General features: G+C 40.3%; 2 protein-coding genes across 3 annotated transcripts in view; both read right to left on the bottom strand.

The window, feature by feature from the left end:
- Positions 1-1,458, bottom strand: part of lmx1al (LIM homeobox transcription factor 1, alpha-like) — a 17,820-nt gene extending 16,362 nt beyond the window's left edge. Inside the window, exon 1 of the mRNA XM_031312530.2 lies at positions 935-1,458. Within this exon, the coding sequence (XP_031168390.1) occupies positions 935-978 (44 nt within the window). The 5' untranslated portion in view covers positions 979-1,458. The remainder of the gene's footprint in view (positions 1-934) is intronic.
- A 174-nt stretch (positions 1,459-1,632) lies between these two features.
- On the bottom strand, positions 1,633-15,805 carry LOC116059431 (GEM interacting protein). 2 transcript variants are annotated; one of them, XM_031312494.2, is made up of 22 exons: positions 15,492-15,805; positions 13,947-14,037; positions 13,395-13,491; positions 13,128-13,167; positions 10,988-11,113; positions 9,197-9,261; positions 8,933-9,040; positions 8,733-8,813; positions 8,293-8,454; positions 7,937-8,074; positions 7,109-7,299; positions 6,577-6,668; positions 6,417-6,479; positions 6,218-6,307; positions 5,994-6,136; positions 5,719-5,895; positions 5,485-5,622; positions 5,158-5,354; positions 4,710-5,034; positions 3,912-4,014; positions 3,458-3,532; positions 2,909-3,026 (listed from the first exon to the last, which is right to left on the bottom strand). In XM_031312494.2, the coding sequence occupies exons 1-21, from the start codon at positions 15,535-15,537 to the stop codon at positions 3,480-3,482; spliced, it is 2,526 nt and encodes an 841-aa protein (XP_031168354.1). In that variant the 5' UTR covers positions 15,538-15,805; the 3' UTR covers positions 2,909-3,026; positions 3,458-3,479. The 2 variants fall into 2 exon arrangements, with proteins under 2 accessions (XP_031168353.1, XP_031168354.1); XM_031312493.2 differs by lacking the exon at positions 3,458-3,532 and having other exon boundaries at positions 1,633-3,026; positions 15,492-15,804.
- Positions 15,806-16,906: the final 1,101 nt, after the last annotated feature.

Below are 16,906 nucleotides of genomic sequence, written 5' to 3' on the forward strand. Positions count from 1 at the left end.
ATACAGAATAGGCTATTGAATATCGGCTAATTGCCGCATTGCCACCGAAAAATAAAGTAATTAAATTACATAAATTAATTATGTAAATACAGCTGATTTGATGTTATGCCTAATGGCGTGTTGAATACATCACTGATGTATTTGTGTAATTCACCGATAATGATACATGTTGAGACTAACAACCTGGCACTCTGGTAGGCTTATGATTGCCGGAATAAAATTGTTGAAAAAAAATGTCATTAACTTTGCTGCAGGTCACCTGGAGCTATAATTAAAGGAAATATAATTGCCACGTCGTATGGGGATCAATACATTGTTCTATGAAGTTGGAGCGCACTGTGAAGATTGACGATCAAAGAAAAAGTAAGAAGCTCGGTTTGAAGGTAATGACCAACCTTTATGCGCTCAGTAATTAATATAACAAGCAGAGGAAATCTGTTTGATAATATAGTTTAGTTTAAAATGCTGGGGAAATGACCAATATTACCTGCTGTGTTATGAAAAATAAAAGGTTGAGTTGTTATGCGGTCTAACATTTGGATGTGATTACTCATAAAACATCTGTAAACTAATGTGATAATGAAATATTACCCACGATAAGCATCAGACAATCTCCAAATCAAGTACTGAACCACTAACTGAAATCCAACCTGTAATAACATCGGTTCTCTTCTATTTGTTTGGAATAACAAACCAAATCAGAGATAATTTTTCAGATAGCACGGTCATTTCATATATGTATATATATATATATATATATTTTTTATACCTGATAATTAAAAAAACAAACAAACACACAAAATAATGTTAGAGTTACGCAAGCGCTGCTGCAGGAATACGAGACATATCAATTCTGTCAACACAATTACAATTACACAATTACATCACAAGTCTGCCTTCACCGACAACCTGTTCTTGAGTTACGGAGTCTTACCTTGAGGTGAAACACACTCCTCCTGAAATCTCGGTTGGCAACATTAAAACCTGGAGAAAACTTTCGGCCAGTAAATGAACAGACGCGTTCACAGCTTTTTCACCTGTATCTCACAGTCCGGCGCGCATGTTGCCTAAGGTAAAAATCCAAATACCATGATGACCAAAACTATTGTCTATTGTCTCTCCCGTTTTCTCCGCCAGCCGCGAGTGCGCTCTGACTTGTTTTGTGCGTAAAAAAGGCGAGGGAGGAGATGGACAGACAGAGAGGGAGGAAGGGAGGGAGGGAGGGAGAAGGTGCGGAAGATGATGAGGGGAAGATGAGCGATGATGCAGCCTATTGATAACTCAGATGAGGATGATGTTTTGCATTTGTGTTCAAGGTTAGACGGAGACTTTAAAGGGCGCAGTTGATACATGAAAAGACTTGTGGTGAGACATGAATCTCCCTCCACACGGGAAACAGGAATCTATTATGACGCAAATTGTTTATTATATGCTTAAACTGCCTGATTCTGGTGAAATACTTTCAATAGGACAAAGACAAATGAAGATGAGAGCAGTTACAGTCAACCATAGTTCCATCTAGACATCAGCAAATGTTGCCTCACTTCATATGCCATGCACACTCTAAACTGAAACAGGTCTATGGATGAAAATGCTGATGTGGAAGTAGGAAAAGTGACATCTCAAAACATGTAATTAGAAATGAGTGGTTTATTGCCCTTCTGCTATTGTGTCTGGCATGTTTTCCCCACACACTGGGAGAAGACCGCCCCCTTGTGTTAAAACAGGAAAGATGCATGGATATGAGGTTATACATCAACTTCACTATGACACCAATGAAGGTATATCTTAGTTTATGTACCACAAAAAAATCCAGCCTATAACACATTTCAAAAGCACAACAAATAGATAACAAAATTATCTTAGAAAAACAACACTTGGTGGCATTTGTATTTAGCTGGTTTTCGTTATAGTTTATTCAGGGCAAAACCTGAAATGTTATACTTATGGGCTAGTTTGCATCTCAATCCACCTGCTTGTTACATTGAAATACATTAAGGGTATTAATAACTGATAAGTACCTGAACCTCTCTAGTCTGGTCTGATATTAGACAGCTGGATGGTCAACAGATCAACATCTTAAAGAGGATTAGTCATAATAAAGCTGTGGCATCCAAGTAAGCATCAGGTCTGAACTATTCAAGTGTTTCCTTAAAGTAAGACTCAAATGTGAGTTTAACTTTAAGGTAACTGAACCTTCATCTGAGTAATCTTTTGAAGACATTTTTGTGTATAGATATGTTTGTGTAAAATATGGGAGCATTTTGTTCGTGAAACCTGCATGAATCTTGACAGTAATTACACACAATAAAGGAGATATTATGACTTTACATCCTCCAGTGCGTGTGAATGTATTCCAGTGAACTGTCAGGAGATTTCTATCTTTCCTCAGACAAAGAGCTGCTCGTCCTTCCCTGAGTGGCGGCGTCTCAGCTTCAGGCCAGACAGGATCTTCTGTGCTGGTGAGTTCAGGTTGTGCTCAACAGGAAGTGTCTTTGGTGATTGACACATAGCATGACTCTGTCCAGCACTCTGTCTGTTATTGGACAGATTGATGTTCTGATCAGATGGACACCCAGATGCCACCACCTTAGAAGACTCCTGTGTTATACTGGATGATGTCACAGTTGTAGCTGATGTAAATATTGATTCCAGTCCCAGCATGTTCTGCACAACCTTGCGGGGACTCAGTGGGACGTCCACTTTACTCTCTGTGGCAATGGGGGACGGGTGGGGCTGGTGGGTGTTCTCAAAGTGGACACCTAAGTTTTGGGAAAGTCTCTGTGTCCCTGGCTCTGGAGAGGAGCTCCGGCTGCTGTCTGCACTCCCTGGAAGGCCCCCCACTTGGGCTGCCGGCTGTCTGATTGGACGACCTGGGTTGGGGAGTCGGGTTCCTGAGTTATGATGCCGGTAATATTTCACAGGCTGTCTGGTGAAGCGATAGTTGGGCTGGGACCCCAAATGAGAGTCTGGTTCCCCCACCGGCTCACCCTGAGGATTGCTCGATACCCCTCTCATAGCCAGGACTAAGGCAGAAGAGGGAGAACAAGCATATGTTTCATTAAAGTAATTAAAGGTTAAAGGTAGTAAAGGCTAATGGGGCACAGGTTATTGATTATAATAAACTTGGCTACAGCATACTTTTTTCAAACACAGAACCTAAATTTGGCAATAGGTAGCAGTACTTGACTGAAAACTTGACTCAGTTAAATGTTCATACAGAGTTCTTCTGGAAGGTCTACAGTGTAGACTGGAACTATATCCTGCACTGATTTGAAAGTGGTTAACAGTAGTTCAAAACTAATTATACTATTCTGCATTTGATGTGTGCGGTTGTGAATAGAAGCCTTGAAGCTGCTTGGTGTTCTAGCCACAGAGAAGAAAGCACCTTAGCACTAAAAGTAAAGCAAGCGAAGAAAAGATGAAACTTTAGACTCAACTAAGCAATCTGACTCACCCAGTTTTACAGAGGAATATAACTAGATGGCGTCAGCGGGAAGAAACTGGAAGGAAGTCTTAGATCTATAAATAACCGGAGGAAACTGTGTAAAATGAGAAAAAAAAATTGGAACTGCAACCGACCCTTGAGGCACTCTGCACCCCCTGTATCTGGTGCTTAGGAAGATACTGTGTAACTGCAAGTTAGTACAAACCACCTGTTTGTGATAAATAAAGTAAACAACTTGGGAGCTGTATGTATCATACCTACAAGATCTCCAGAAAACATGAATAAAAACATGTCCTCAAGCAGTAAAGGTACAAGAAGACACGGTGATCTATAGCTCATTATACCAACAACTAAAAACCCCAACATCTACAAACTACATAAGACTTCAACACTATGAATTCAATTCTATTATCTTCACCTATGCTAGTCAGGAGTAACTGCTCTATCGCTAGGTCACGCCTACCTGCTCTCTCATTGGCTTCAGGGCTGAGCTGGTCCACTGCCTCATTGGATGAAGACTTGTCAGATATATAACCCTCGCTTGACTCTCTCTTGATTGTTCGACTCTGTTGGAATGACACAAGTTGAGTGGTGGATTTCTGCAAGTGTTTACAGACCACGTCTAAACCTGAGATACTGCAGCACTACAGTATGTGATAGTGATTATTACGGGGGAAGGCCATTAAATACTGCTGGATGAGTATGCCTCTTTTATATAGGTACAAATTGAATCCTTGTCCAGGACATTTTAAACTATGAGATTAAGTAGCCCAGTATTAAGCGCTGTTTTAACCCTCCTGAAGGACAGATAATTTAACTTTTGTGCCTCTAAGCTAACTGATACAGCAACTGTAAATGTATACAGTGGGATAAATAATTTTTCCTTCATAAGCAATAGCAGTGAAATGTCCACATGAAATCGTATAGATCGACAGAAGGCTATGCTTGTCAGAGACCAGAAAGCAGGGAAAGTGCAGCAGCTGTGCAGCATGTTAATCCTGATAGAATGAACCTGAGGTTAAGGTGCTAAGGCTCTTAAAAAGGTTAATCAAACTTGAAAAATAGCTCAGGTCCAAACTCACTCAGCTGTACTGTATGTGTATGCCAAGCAACTACTGCTGATCCCTTTTTACTCAACTAGCAGTCAAATGCTACTATAAAAAATGTGTTTATGAGTCCTGTAAAAATCCTGCACACTTCAATACAGCAGCAACCACTAAGTCTGTGTTTGAATTGAATGTTTCATCACCGCAGTACTTACTTCTAGTAAGTGTGGTCGCTCTCTAGAGGAGGCTTCGTGTTCCGAGCCGGTGTAAACGTCCCCGTCCAGGGCACAGGAAGCTCTGGGAGGGGTGTCTGGAAGCGGTGCAGTGGGGGCTGGGGGAGTGGGCGTACTGGGTCTCTGCTGAAGGCCAAAAACCTTGTCATGGTGTGTGATGAGGAACTCAACAAGTACAGCCTGGTAACTTGTCTCGAGTAGGGCAATCATTGGCATGTCCGTAGACACAAGAGGGCGCAATAGTGTTGGCCCAAACACAATACCCAAATTGCTAGCGGACATCTTGTTCTCACAGTTCTCTGAAACTCTGTGAAGACAGAGAGCAGACAAATTTAAAATTCATGAAAATTCAAGAAAAATCTTCTGGCAGGGATGGGTAAAACCAGGTAAAATGTAACTAGAGAGGTCTGTAACCCTGCTGCATGCTCACTTTTGTAGGTGAGATATCAAGTGCTGCAAGGTGCTGTAGCAATATGGAGGGAGTTTCTGTAGTAGCGTTTGCAGGCTGTGAATGATGTCCGTCTCGTTAGTGTCTGGTGTTGGCTCCCTTTCACTCAGGTGCTGAAGGGTCTTTCCCACCGTGATGAAATGACTGTACAGGTCAAAGGTTAGTAAAGGCTCTGGGAGCTGGAAGAGAGTGAGGAATACAAAGGTTATTCACTGAGATCAGAGAAAACCTATGACAGGTCTGACACTACCTTCTCATATAATCAGCCTAATTCATTCAGTACAGTTCATTTGGCAATGACTCCTGTACCTCCTTGAAGAAGTGTTTAAGGATTGAGGTGATGTCATGCGGTGAAAGGTCAGAGAGTTCCACCTGCTCCTTTTGCATCTCAAAGGCCTGACAGATCTTCTGGATGCGGGGCTTGGACCCACTCACACGATACACCCCCTCAGAGAAACACAAGCAGAAAACTGTTAACAGACCACAAGTAACACTTGACAGTCTTTTTTTTAACATTTCGGTCACTGTGATGGCAAATAATACCTGGATCGAGAGAGCGCGACTCTCAATCTCAGACGTGCAGAGCAGCACCACAAAGGGCACCTCCTCTGGCCTGTCGCCACACAGCAGAGAGAGCTCCACTCCGAACACAGTCCCCTTCCTGTGCTCACATTCCAGCTGACACACCTCCATACACTTCCTGTGCAAAGCCAGTCCGCACTGAAGGTGGGACAGGAGCAGGACAGAGGATATTAACCACCTTACTCAGCACCATTCATGTTCTGCTGTTCTTCTCAGAACGCCCTGTTATTTCATACCTCCTCACATTCGACCCCACTGACAACAATATAGTTTTCACACTGCTTGCATTTGACCATCTTGCTCTTCATCTTCCTGAGTCGGTGTGTCAGTGCAGCTCGTGAAATCGTGCGCACTTTGACTGGCTGACCATCAGTGTATTCTGTAGGGAGAGGGAGAGGATAGAATCATGCGGTTTAATTACCATATGAGGTTATAGAAGCATAAAAAGGGAGTAACAAACCTGATTCTGAAGCTATATCCCGTTCGTCCATGTCGTCCGATGATACTGTCAAAGTGGATGCGGTTTTAGGCAGCCTCCTATTAGTATGAGCTTCAATTACGCATTCCAGTAGAGGGGAAAGCAAACATGTTTATCTTTGAAATGTTTCCAAATGCATGTGAAAGAAACGCTACAGAAACAAACGCAGGCTTGTGCTTACCAGGGCTGGACAGAGATTCTAAACTGCCTCCAATACTCTCATTGTCACTGAACCCTGTTCTCCCTAAAGTGCACCAAAACACAAGGAAACAAAAATGAAATAAAAATTAAACTAAAGTGATAATTTATCTAATCATGGTGTAATCATGGGGAGTCCTTACTGCCATCGCTGTATCGTCTGAGAGGGCTATCATCTGTCATAGGTGAAGAGTCCTGCAGAGAGCTGAGAGTGTTGCTGGTTTTTCGTATGTTCCTTTCAAATAAAAAGGATTGTGACAATAAAGAGTTAGTAGAAGTACATACAAATTGTACCCCCAGTGGATATCGAGCAATTTTTTTCTGCTTATACCACTTAAAATAGATTAACCAATCAAGAGTTGAACACACAGATTCATCCAAAGTGTCCAACGTGTTTCTTTCTTTCACTTAATATTAAGTTTCCCTTCTGGCCTTAAACATATAAATTATGATTCTTTGTTTTTTAAACGACATACTGGAGCGACCTTTAGCTCACCCAGTAGGATGTGCACCCCATGTAGACTGAGTCCTTGGCAAGCTATCATATCAATTAAAAGCCATAAAAGCTTAAAAATTCATAAAAAAAAAATAAAGCAACATACTCTTTTGATATCCACAGTAAACACACCACAGCTAAAGTAACAGCAGAAACAGTCATTGGTCAGTTTACCGTACCCTTTGCACTGAGGAACGTACTCCTGGAAGGTAAAAACTTGGACACGTTGTTCAGGGCGGGGCTTGCTGAGGATGTAGAGCAGGTAGCGCTCGCCAGGCTCCAGGGACCTGCATGTCAACTCCAGGTTGTGATAGCCGAGGGGAACAGGCTCTGTCTGCTGCCGCTGGTAGTAAAACATGTTGACTGTGACCTGATGCAGAGAGGAGACATGATTGGGGGAGACAAAGAAAATACATTTACTGTGCTAATTTATCAACAAATAGTTGCAGGGGTGTAATAAATCATGTCACACTATTGCTTTGCTTATTCCTTTTAAATCCTCATCATTGCTAGCAGTGATAACCTCAACACAGAAAAAAATGTAGCAAAACATGACTTATGTGTAGAAATTCTACAAGAGTAATTCCTTTGTTTTATTCCATTATAGAGGCAAGGTTGCAAACCATAAAGCACAGATTAAGTAGATTATTATATTCAAGCACATGCATGCATTTATTTGTGCAGAAGTGAAGGCGGAGACATGGTTTACTATTCTCTAATAACATATGTGTCATTTTATACACAAGGGGAGTTGCTTTAGGCATTGTAAATTATCTGCCGAAACAGAGAGTACTTGCATCCAAATGCATCCTTGGCTGATGCTGCTATAAATGTTCATATAGTGGCCTAAGTCATTGACATTTACTCTGACTAAAACAAATGCATGACATTACTATTACATGTCCTATATTTAAACCACAGCCACATTTAATAATGCATGCTTAGAGACTGCTGCAGTGAACACCCTATCTAGAAACAAGCTGACAGATATTTAGTTCCATACCAACCTCCTTTAGCACAGTGTCTCCCTGACAGATGAGCTTGCGAACGTGGGCAATAATTCTCTCTTTGACCTTCACTAACTCATCCTGGTGGATCCTGGCGTCACTCGCACATTGTCTGTACAAAAGCTCTGCGTCCATCACCTGGACAGAGACAGAGTGAAGACCTGAGATATGCTAAAGTATCACACATTTACATACATTTTTATTTAATTGTTATTGTGTCAGTTGTTATTATTAAACATCATAAACACACTATGAGAAAAATGATAATAAACTGTATTTATTCTGTATTAAACTGTACCAGAAGTGCATTTCTACAGATTATTATTATTAATGTAGTGCATTAAGGAGATATTCACCTTAGTCTGGGCTTCATCCTTCGACTTCCGCCTCTTATCCAGTGTTTTGCTTCCAGTTGTGTCGTCTACAGCTTTAGCAGAGACAGCTTTAGCCTTTACTAGCTCATCACAGCACTTGAAGTATTGGTGACGAGCCTTTTTAAAAGCTGTCACTGCTTCGTTCTGAAAACACGCAAGGGGGATACAGACACAGAGGGAAAATCTTTTTATTTTTAATTATTTTTTACTATGTGAGCCATGTGCAGTCTAACGTGTTCTAAGCAGAAATCAACAAGGTCATAACAGACAGATCATTCTTTCATAGAGAGGAATACTTTTGCTTTAGATGCTTGTTCAGGCATCCAGTCTGTTGAGTTGTCTTAAATGTGAGAAAATTAGTTTTGACAGTGTAATAAACTGAGCTCAACTTCACCCATAAAGAAGATTCCTAAATCACTTACCATCCTCCTTTGTTCTCTTGCCCACTGCTCCTTAAATTCTCTGCGCCACTTGTCGATTTCATTTTTCTTAGCAGCTAAGGCCTTTGGGACAGAGATACTGGATTAAACATAAAGTCACAGCTACATACCCACCACTAAAAACAGAGAAGATTTATACTGAAACTCAAACTTTTTGTATGTGTTTGTGTGGACTTCTATACTTGGTAACAGCGGTTTTGTAGCAGTTCTGAAGTCTTTCTAGAAGCCACACTGTTCTTGATGTCTTGCTCTAGTGCCATTGTGTAGATGTACTGCAGTGGCATCATTTCCTACAAAGGCAAGAACCACTTTAGACATACGTTTTAAGAGAGGCCAAATGTTACAAACAATGTTTTTGTAGGAATTCATTTCAATAACCCTCTGTAACACATTGTGATAATCACAAAAACATTTCTTTGGTTCACATCCAATAAACAAAGCTGTACCTGCTGCCCCACAAGGGTCTTTGCTCCTTCAGCTGTCTTCATCACATTTTTTGCAAATTCTTGTTCTGTCAACAAAAATAAAGTTTTCGTTACTCACAATAAATTGTACCTCAAGACAAGACATGTAGAATAGGACAGAATAGGACAGTGGACTGACCTGGAACCACAATATTGATTACTGCTATTAGTGTGTAGCCTCAATATGATGCTTGGAGCTCCATTTTGGATCTGCTTGGTGATATTACCTAGCCTCTATGATCCCTTCAGATAACCCTGGCCTTTCCTAAAAACCTCATCAAACCTTTTGGAGCTCAGGCAGGGCTGGTGGGTGTCCATTTGATCCTAATCAGTGGAACTGGTTTGGTTAAAAACAGATTTGGTCTGCATTTTGCATCAGCTGTTGATACTAGCAAGTACTAAAACATGAAATGGACTTAGACTCATTTGTTTTCAATGTTTATGTCTGAAATGGTCTGTAATGGTCTGTAGATAATCTGACTGCACTTAAACAGTAAGGGTCATAATCAGATACACTTCTCTGACAGCAGTTCTTGATTAGACCTCTCTTTTTTAAATGGACACTTAACTGTTGCTATTGGGGAGCTCACAATGTTGTTCTAGTATGTGTAATCTACAGTAGTTTGGGGCTGAGCTCCACCCAGCATTACTCATCTGTTGCTATTGCCTAACACGGTCCTCACACAACTAATGAGGGGGACTCTCCTATTTTGTCTTGCATGCTTAGCATCTCAGTCTGGACACTAGGCTACTGTGCAGGCTGATATGAGGGTAATCACTGTATATGTACTCTCAAGGCACCCTGTCTCCTTTATTACCCTACCCTGCCTTACCCTGCTAATCTGCCCTCTAATCCCTTCTCTGTGTGTATGCAGTGTGTAGTTCACTGTGGGGACTGCACCACCTGCAGATGCCCTCACAGAGTGAAATAATACAGACACAACATGTTATAGTCTGGTTACAACAACCCTCTAACATGCCTAAAGTATTGGTTCTTTATCGATGGACAATATGAAGCAAGGCTCTGCTCTCCTGAGGCCTACTGGCTACTGTAGTAATGTCTATATATATCTTTTTTTTTTAGGAATGTATGGGTGTCTTGTGGCCATGTTTCTGGTAATAATTATAGTTCTGAATTGAATCAATACACACAGCTCTAGATCTAAGATCTAAAAAGTTCCACCTACTTACACAAAATGACAAATAGCCCACACTTGAAACAAATAAATGGTGGTACTTTTCCAAAACTAGTGACTGCATAGTGGATAACAGGATTTTCATGGACTAGATTCTCTGTTGTAGAGACAGAATATTTGCATTTATGTTTGTTTTTGTGTGCAGTTTTTATTCAAATGCATTAACATGGTAAGCACAGATGCCTTGATAGAGATACCACAGTTGTTACTTTATTTCAACTAATTTACTTAGTTTATAGTACATTCTTATATCATTGCAATGTCTTTTTTTGTATATATGCATATCTATGCAATACATCCAGTGATAATAATAATCATGAAAAAAAGCAACAATAACAAAAGCAAGGTAACTAAAAGTATATTAAAATTAAAAGAGAGAATGAAAGAAAGAAGAAAAAAAGAATAATAATAAAAAAATAAATGTATACATACATAAATACGTGTGCCACGTCTGCACACACACACACACACACACACACACACACACACACACACACACACACACACACACACACACACACACACACACATATATGTTACGCTACGGTTTCCTCTTCTCAGCAGCATGTGCACTTACCCAGGCTGATTCTCTTCTCCATCCAGGCCAGGAGGTCTTTGGCGTAGCGGCACCACATCTTGGTGTACTGCAATGCTGTCTCCACTCCATCATCACACCGACAGAGGGCCAGGTCTGCTTCCTGGGCTGAGAGGGAGTACATCAGTATCACTGTAGGCCTCAGAAACTTGGAGCTGGACCCTGGGATCACACAGTGTCCATTGGGCTATACACCACAGCTTGTCACTCCTGGAGGACTCAAACAGCCTCCAGCATCCAAGAAACACTTATCTACTTTAAAACCCCCAGCTCCTAGGTTTTCTTAGACAAGACAAAGATGATCAACAAAATCAAATGTCACTTAAAAGAAAAGGTATAGACAAACCCCAAACAGGAAACAATGACTGCATATGGTCAGTCATAGCTGCTCCTCTGAATAAAAGTCCTATGGTTTCCAGTAGGTTTCAGCAAACTTTACGTATCTCTTGCATGTTGGTTGTATACTGTTCTAAAATCTCTTTAATCAATCAAAAAACTCCTCCAGTAGACACACATGGGGGTGTAGGTTTCTATGGACCAAAGACAAACAGCTTTAGCTAAATAACTTCCCTCCTCTTCCCTCTTCCTCTCTGCCTGGCCCCTCCCTCTCACACCTGTTCACTTCTAGTCAGCTACAAAGAGACAAGCCGAGTTGTGAGAACAGAGTCACCAACACTACTCAGTGCCAGTGTGCAGTGTTAGACACCATCATGTCACAGCTCTACTGTGGTCAGGCAGGCAGGGCGTTATATGACAACCACTCTGGTTCTTCCTCTCTGACTCACACCAACACAAGGCAGATGATGTATGCGTAACAGCCACGTGGTCTCTCAAGCGCTCCCCACACCACTTCTCTCTTTGCCCCCTACAGCACATGTGCAAACAAATGTCAAGATCTATTAAAATATATCTTCATTTTTCTCCTGTTGCCAAAGGTTAGAGCAACAGATGCACTTCAAGAACTTTCATTTCTAAGGGTCCACAGTGCAGTGCAAGTATTCAGCTACGTTTTTAACTGAGCAAGCACAAGTTGCCAGAAAGAGTGCAACAACTTCTCTCTCAAGTTCCTCACTCGGACATGCAGATTTTATTCTGGTCTGCTCTTTTACACAGATGCCAAATCCAGTTAGAGTGGTATAAAAATCCAAGCAAAGTGATCTTTTCTTCTCTGTCTTCAAGCAAAATCCCAAAGAAAGAACAAGCAATTCCAGAAGACTGATGGATTTGCTGCCAGATTGTGTGCCAAAGTTGACCTCTCTTAGCTGTTCCTCTCTGTGTTTTGTTTTAGGAAGAGCTCTGAACACTTTCAGAAATCAGCCTCCGAGCAGATTCTGTGCTGCCACATGGCTATGACCTCCTGCACTTGGATTGGGGATTATCCTAGTCAGGTCCAGATTGTGGAGTGACAGGCTTTAGAGGAGCATTGAGTGAGGATTTGAACACATGAAAGGGTACAGATAGGTTTGGACTGGTTTGGAGTTTGGCAAGCTTTTTTCTATTTCTACTCTGTTCTTTAAACACCATCTGGCTCTGTAATTTCTAATCTCTAATTGCGTGCTGTGACCTGAAGTTTGAGTCAAACTGAGGTTGGAGTACTTCGCAGTGACAGTGTAGTCCTTTTCTCTGTCTCCCCTGTATTTACTGCAATAGCATAACCCTGACACATCCTTTTTTTCGGTAGACCCCACCCTCTCAGCTTGTGTCTGAAGTACAAACTGAGAGCAGCTGTCTCTTGCTTTAATCCTGTTCCTTTATCCTAATCTTGTTACAACAGGGCAATTACAACTCACAGCTAAACAAATAAAGATTGAAGAAAATACTATCAAATGTCACAACGGACAGCAGCTCCTGCACATTATCAGTAATGATCTGCTGGGATTTCAGATGTCAGTCACAGTGTGGTCTATGTTAAAATGGTAATTAGACCAGTAAATTTAACCACTACACTACAAAGTCTCTAATACACAGACTGGTGGTAACATACAATATAAAGGAGCCTTGTATTGATTCCCAGTGAGTAAGGCTTAACAGTTTCTATCAACTGGACTGACTCACACAGGAGAAGCATACACACACCTCCATACTCATCTTTCTCCCTCTCTCTCACACACACAAATCATACCTGATTGGTTTCCATCCGCTTCATTCACCTCAGCACGTCTCTGTGGACAAAAAGCATTTTTATTTAGGATTACTCTATGAAGGCATCACCAATCCCCCCAAAACTCACCTACATTATTCTTAAGTGTTTTCCTAAAAAAAAAAAATAAAAAAAAAAAAACTATTTCTGGTGTCAGTGAGATCACTAATTTCAACAAGAGAAACAATATAAGTAACAGACAGTAGTATTCCTTGTAATCATTTTAATAACTAGGGATTGATTCCTTACAGACACATCACGTTGCTCTGTGAGATCTGCACTTTGTGTCGAGATGGACTCTGACAAGGACTGTGAGTCAATGTCTGCCAGCAGATCCTCCCCTTCACTGAACACAGAAAGAATGTATTGGGTAAGAAACATACACAGTCAAATAGCAATACCTACAAAGGATCAGGGTTGTTGAGGAACATACTATATACAAACAAACCATTTACCTGCAGCTATATACAGATGTAGGAAACTAAAAGCATTTCTACTCACAATATTCAGACTTTTGGTTAGTGTCAGGGATGTGATGTTTGGGCAGATGAGTTACCAAAGGAGAAGTTTCCACTGGTTGTCACAAAATTTGATTAAGATAGACTAGACATGACATGATTAAAAACTTGTTCCCAATGCATGAAATAATAATGGCTGCTTTGAGTTGACAAATATATTTGAACAGTTTCATCCTGTATGGATTTCTATGACCAGCCAAGCTTGAAGCATCTTTGAATGACGCCAACAAGCCCGGTGATGCAAGAGAAACACGTGGTAGCACCGTAAATGTATAATACTTACGAAGAAATGAAAGATAAATCAAGATTATCAAAGTCTCTGAAGATCTCACTGTATCGCTTGATTTCAGATTTACGATGCACCTTCTTCACATCTGAAATGAGAAATGAAAAAGCTAAGTAATAACATGATCACACTATTTGTGTCCTACATAAGTAGAGTTGAGATCCTGATATGTGATCCTCAACATCAAACACAGACAACACAGACATGCTGACACTATTTTAACACAACAGAAATATTCTTTTGAGGTCAAACCAGAGCCTTTAAAAGCTTTTATGAAGAAATGAATGTAGCATTAAGTTTTGCATATGTGAGCAGACTGCAGATCCACAAATTATGTTTTCTTTCTTTTATAATGCCACAAAACAAATGGAAATATGTAGGTTGGAATGATGAATAAGCCATGTAGCTCTGACCTGCTTTTTAGTGGTCCCTTGATATGTTGGTGATGTGGTTATGGAAACATACAATATTTTACCTCTGCACTACTTCTTAACCGCTTAACAAAAGGCATCAGATAACACCTAATCTAAATACTTTGAGAAAAAAAAAGTATTGAGGTTAATGATTGTGCTAATAAGATAATTAATAAAGAATATAAATCAAGTTGTTGGACTGAATGTGAACTAAAATGTAAAGCGGAACAACATGGTGCATTTTGATAACGAAGCCTCAACCTATTGTACTCCAACTACTTACAGTAAATGATGTTTTACCTTGGGGCATACCAAAAGTTAAAAACTAAATGATTTACAACAGATGCAAAAAATGAAAAAGAGCTAGTTTGCTCTCTCACGGACGTCTCCATTTTGGTCAACCACATCCTGCTTGCAATTTGTGTCACGCTGCATAATGAACATAGAGTCCTTGTTTTTCACACCAGCAGTGTTTCAGTATTAGGGTGCGAATTGAGAGGCAAGTAAGTTGTTTCAACAAAACTAGAACAGAGTTTTTCAGTCAAATAGACAAACTCTTGAATGTTTTTGTTTGCTGCAATATATTTGTTACTGTCATTTATTTGTGAATTTAAGTCACATTATGAAAAGTTCCTGAAGTTCCTAGTAACTTACGAGCATATTGCAAACATGTCTACTTTTCATCAACTGTCACACCAATCTTAATATCTTAAGTTTATTTTCTATTTTGGGCTTTTTGCAAAGACAAGCATATCTTGTTAAATAAAAATACAGAAGTTACACAAAAAAGAGAGAACAAAAATGTGTCAAAACGGAGGAAGAGTTCAGGAAGTTCCCCAGTCATCCTCTGACTAGGAGGATGCAACACAGCATTGACAAAGGCATATCCAGGCACATTGTACATACATGCACATGCAATACGTATGTCATAATGGCACTACAGCAATGTCAGCAAATTTCAGCGCATTGCAAGAGAATATTCATCCATTTAAAAACAATCCTAACAAGTGAAGAAATGTACAAAAGAACCAAAAAAAGATTCAAAGTACATATAAGCATGATGGGTAATGTAGCCTGTATAAGAAGTGAAAGGGAACATTTCTTCAAAAATCTCTTTCTTTGTACTCACCTGTGGCTTGAGAGGAATCTTTGTTTGGCACTTGGTCTTCCTCCATTTCTTCACTATCACCACAGAAGCCAGACGCTACCAACACCACGCACACATCATCTGCCCTTAAGGTCACACTGCAATGCACAATACAGAACAGTATAGTTGAGGTGGCAGGAAGTCTGCACTGCAGTGTGTACACACACTGACACACTTACGCTGAATTATTAGCATGCAGCTCTGAGCTCGCTGCTGTTTGTGCTCTCAAAATGATCTTCCTCTGTTAGAGGGGAGGTTGGCCAATCTGTTCAGCACCATAGGAAGAGGAAGTGTATCTTGCTGTCACTGTAGGCCCCACCTACGTACACTATCATACCACACACAGTGAGAAGGTGCCACGGTGTGTAGATTATGTCGTTATAGTAAAAAAAGGTTTTACGTCAGTGGAAGTTGAAATGCAAACAGTTTGGATAGCATGTGTTGTTATTTTTTTTTTTTTTTTACAAATTACAGATTTGTAAGATGTGACATCCATAACAGACCTTTATATTGGCAGGGATTGGTGTAACACTGATAGTCACCTATACTGCATAAGAATACATACATTGGTAAGCTCTTCTTTACTTAATGAAGAAAAGAGAATTAGGTTGTACTGTACTGTCTGTCCAACATACAGTACAACCTTCACAGCTTCACAGTTGAAGCAGTGTTAGTAAAACGATGACACCTCGAGGGTTACCAAGATAAAACAAGTGAGAGCAAACTCAGTGCTACGTGCTTATATGACATATACATGCAATGAATCACCGCCGTTTCGGGAGATCCAAATGCAGTTCACAGTGCACATGAGGTGTAAATGAGGTCTCAATTAGTGGTCACACTTAACTTGTAACTTGCTAAAGTAAAGTTAAATTTGCACAACCAACATTAACAGAGGTAATTGGTTATAACAGCATAATAATATCTAATATTACACTAATCACAAATTCAACTTTTTTTTTTAAATAAAACATTTTATTTCATGTTGGCACAATGCACAACAAACATTGTTGTGCTCCCATTAATACTCAAATCAAATTCCTGGGGGATTTAGTGTAGCCATATGGGGCGAAATCATGACAGAATAAATACTCTGTAAAATGTAAGATTATACAAACTGTATGTTCTCTTTTGCAGGGGCCTTTTATCAGGTTTTCCTCACCCAAAATGTTCAAATTCAGATATAACTGAAAATAATTAAGAGGTGGAGACTAATACGTGTTTGGACGTCGTTGGGTAGATCCTTTTATAGGGAACTTTAAGGACATTTATAACCATGCTACTCCCAAACCACAAGTCTGAGGCGTTAACAGCAGTTTGTCCCGTCTATAGCCACGTCAACAGTGGGTTGAAACAATCCCAAAGTGATTGGGACACAGGAATAATGAATAGCATTT

This window comes from Sander lucioperca, chromosome 21, assembly GCF_008315115.2.
Source record: "Sander lucioperca isolate FBNREF2018 chromosome 21, SLUC_FBN_1.2, whole genome shotgun sequence".
Classification (NCBI taxonomy): Eukaryota; Metazoa; Chordata; class Actinopteri; order Perciformes; family Percidae; genus Sander; species Sander lucioperca.

Coding starts and splice junctions, on each gene's coding strand:
- LOC116059431 (XM_031312493.2), bottom strand. CDS start 15,537: ATGGAGGAAGACCAAGTGCCAAACAAAGATTCCTCTCAAGCCACAG. Junction 14,038..15,491: donor AGATTCCTCTCAAGCCACAG/GTGAGTACAAAG, acceptor TTCTCATTTCAG/ATGTGAAGAAGGTGCATCGT. Junction 13,492..13,946: donor GATTTATCTTTCATTTCTTC/GTAAGTATTATA, acceptor TTCTGTGTTCAG/TGAAGGGGAGGATCTGCTGG.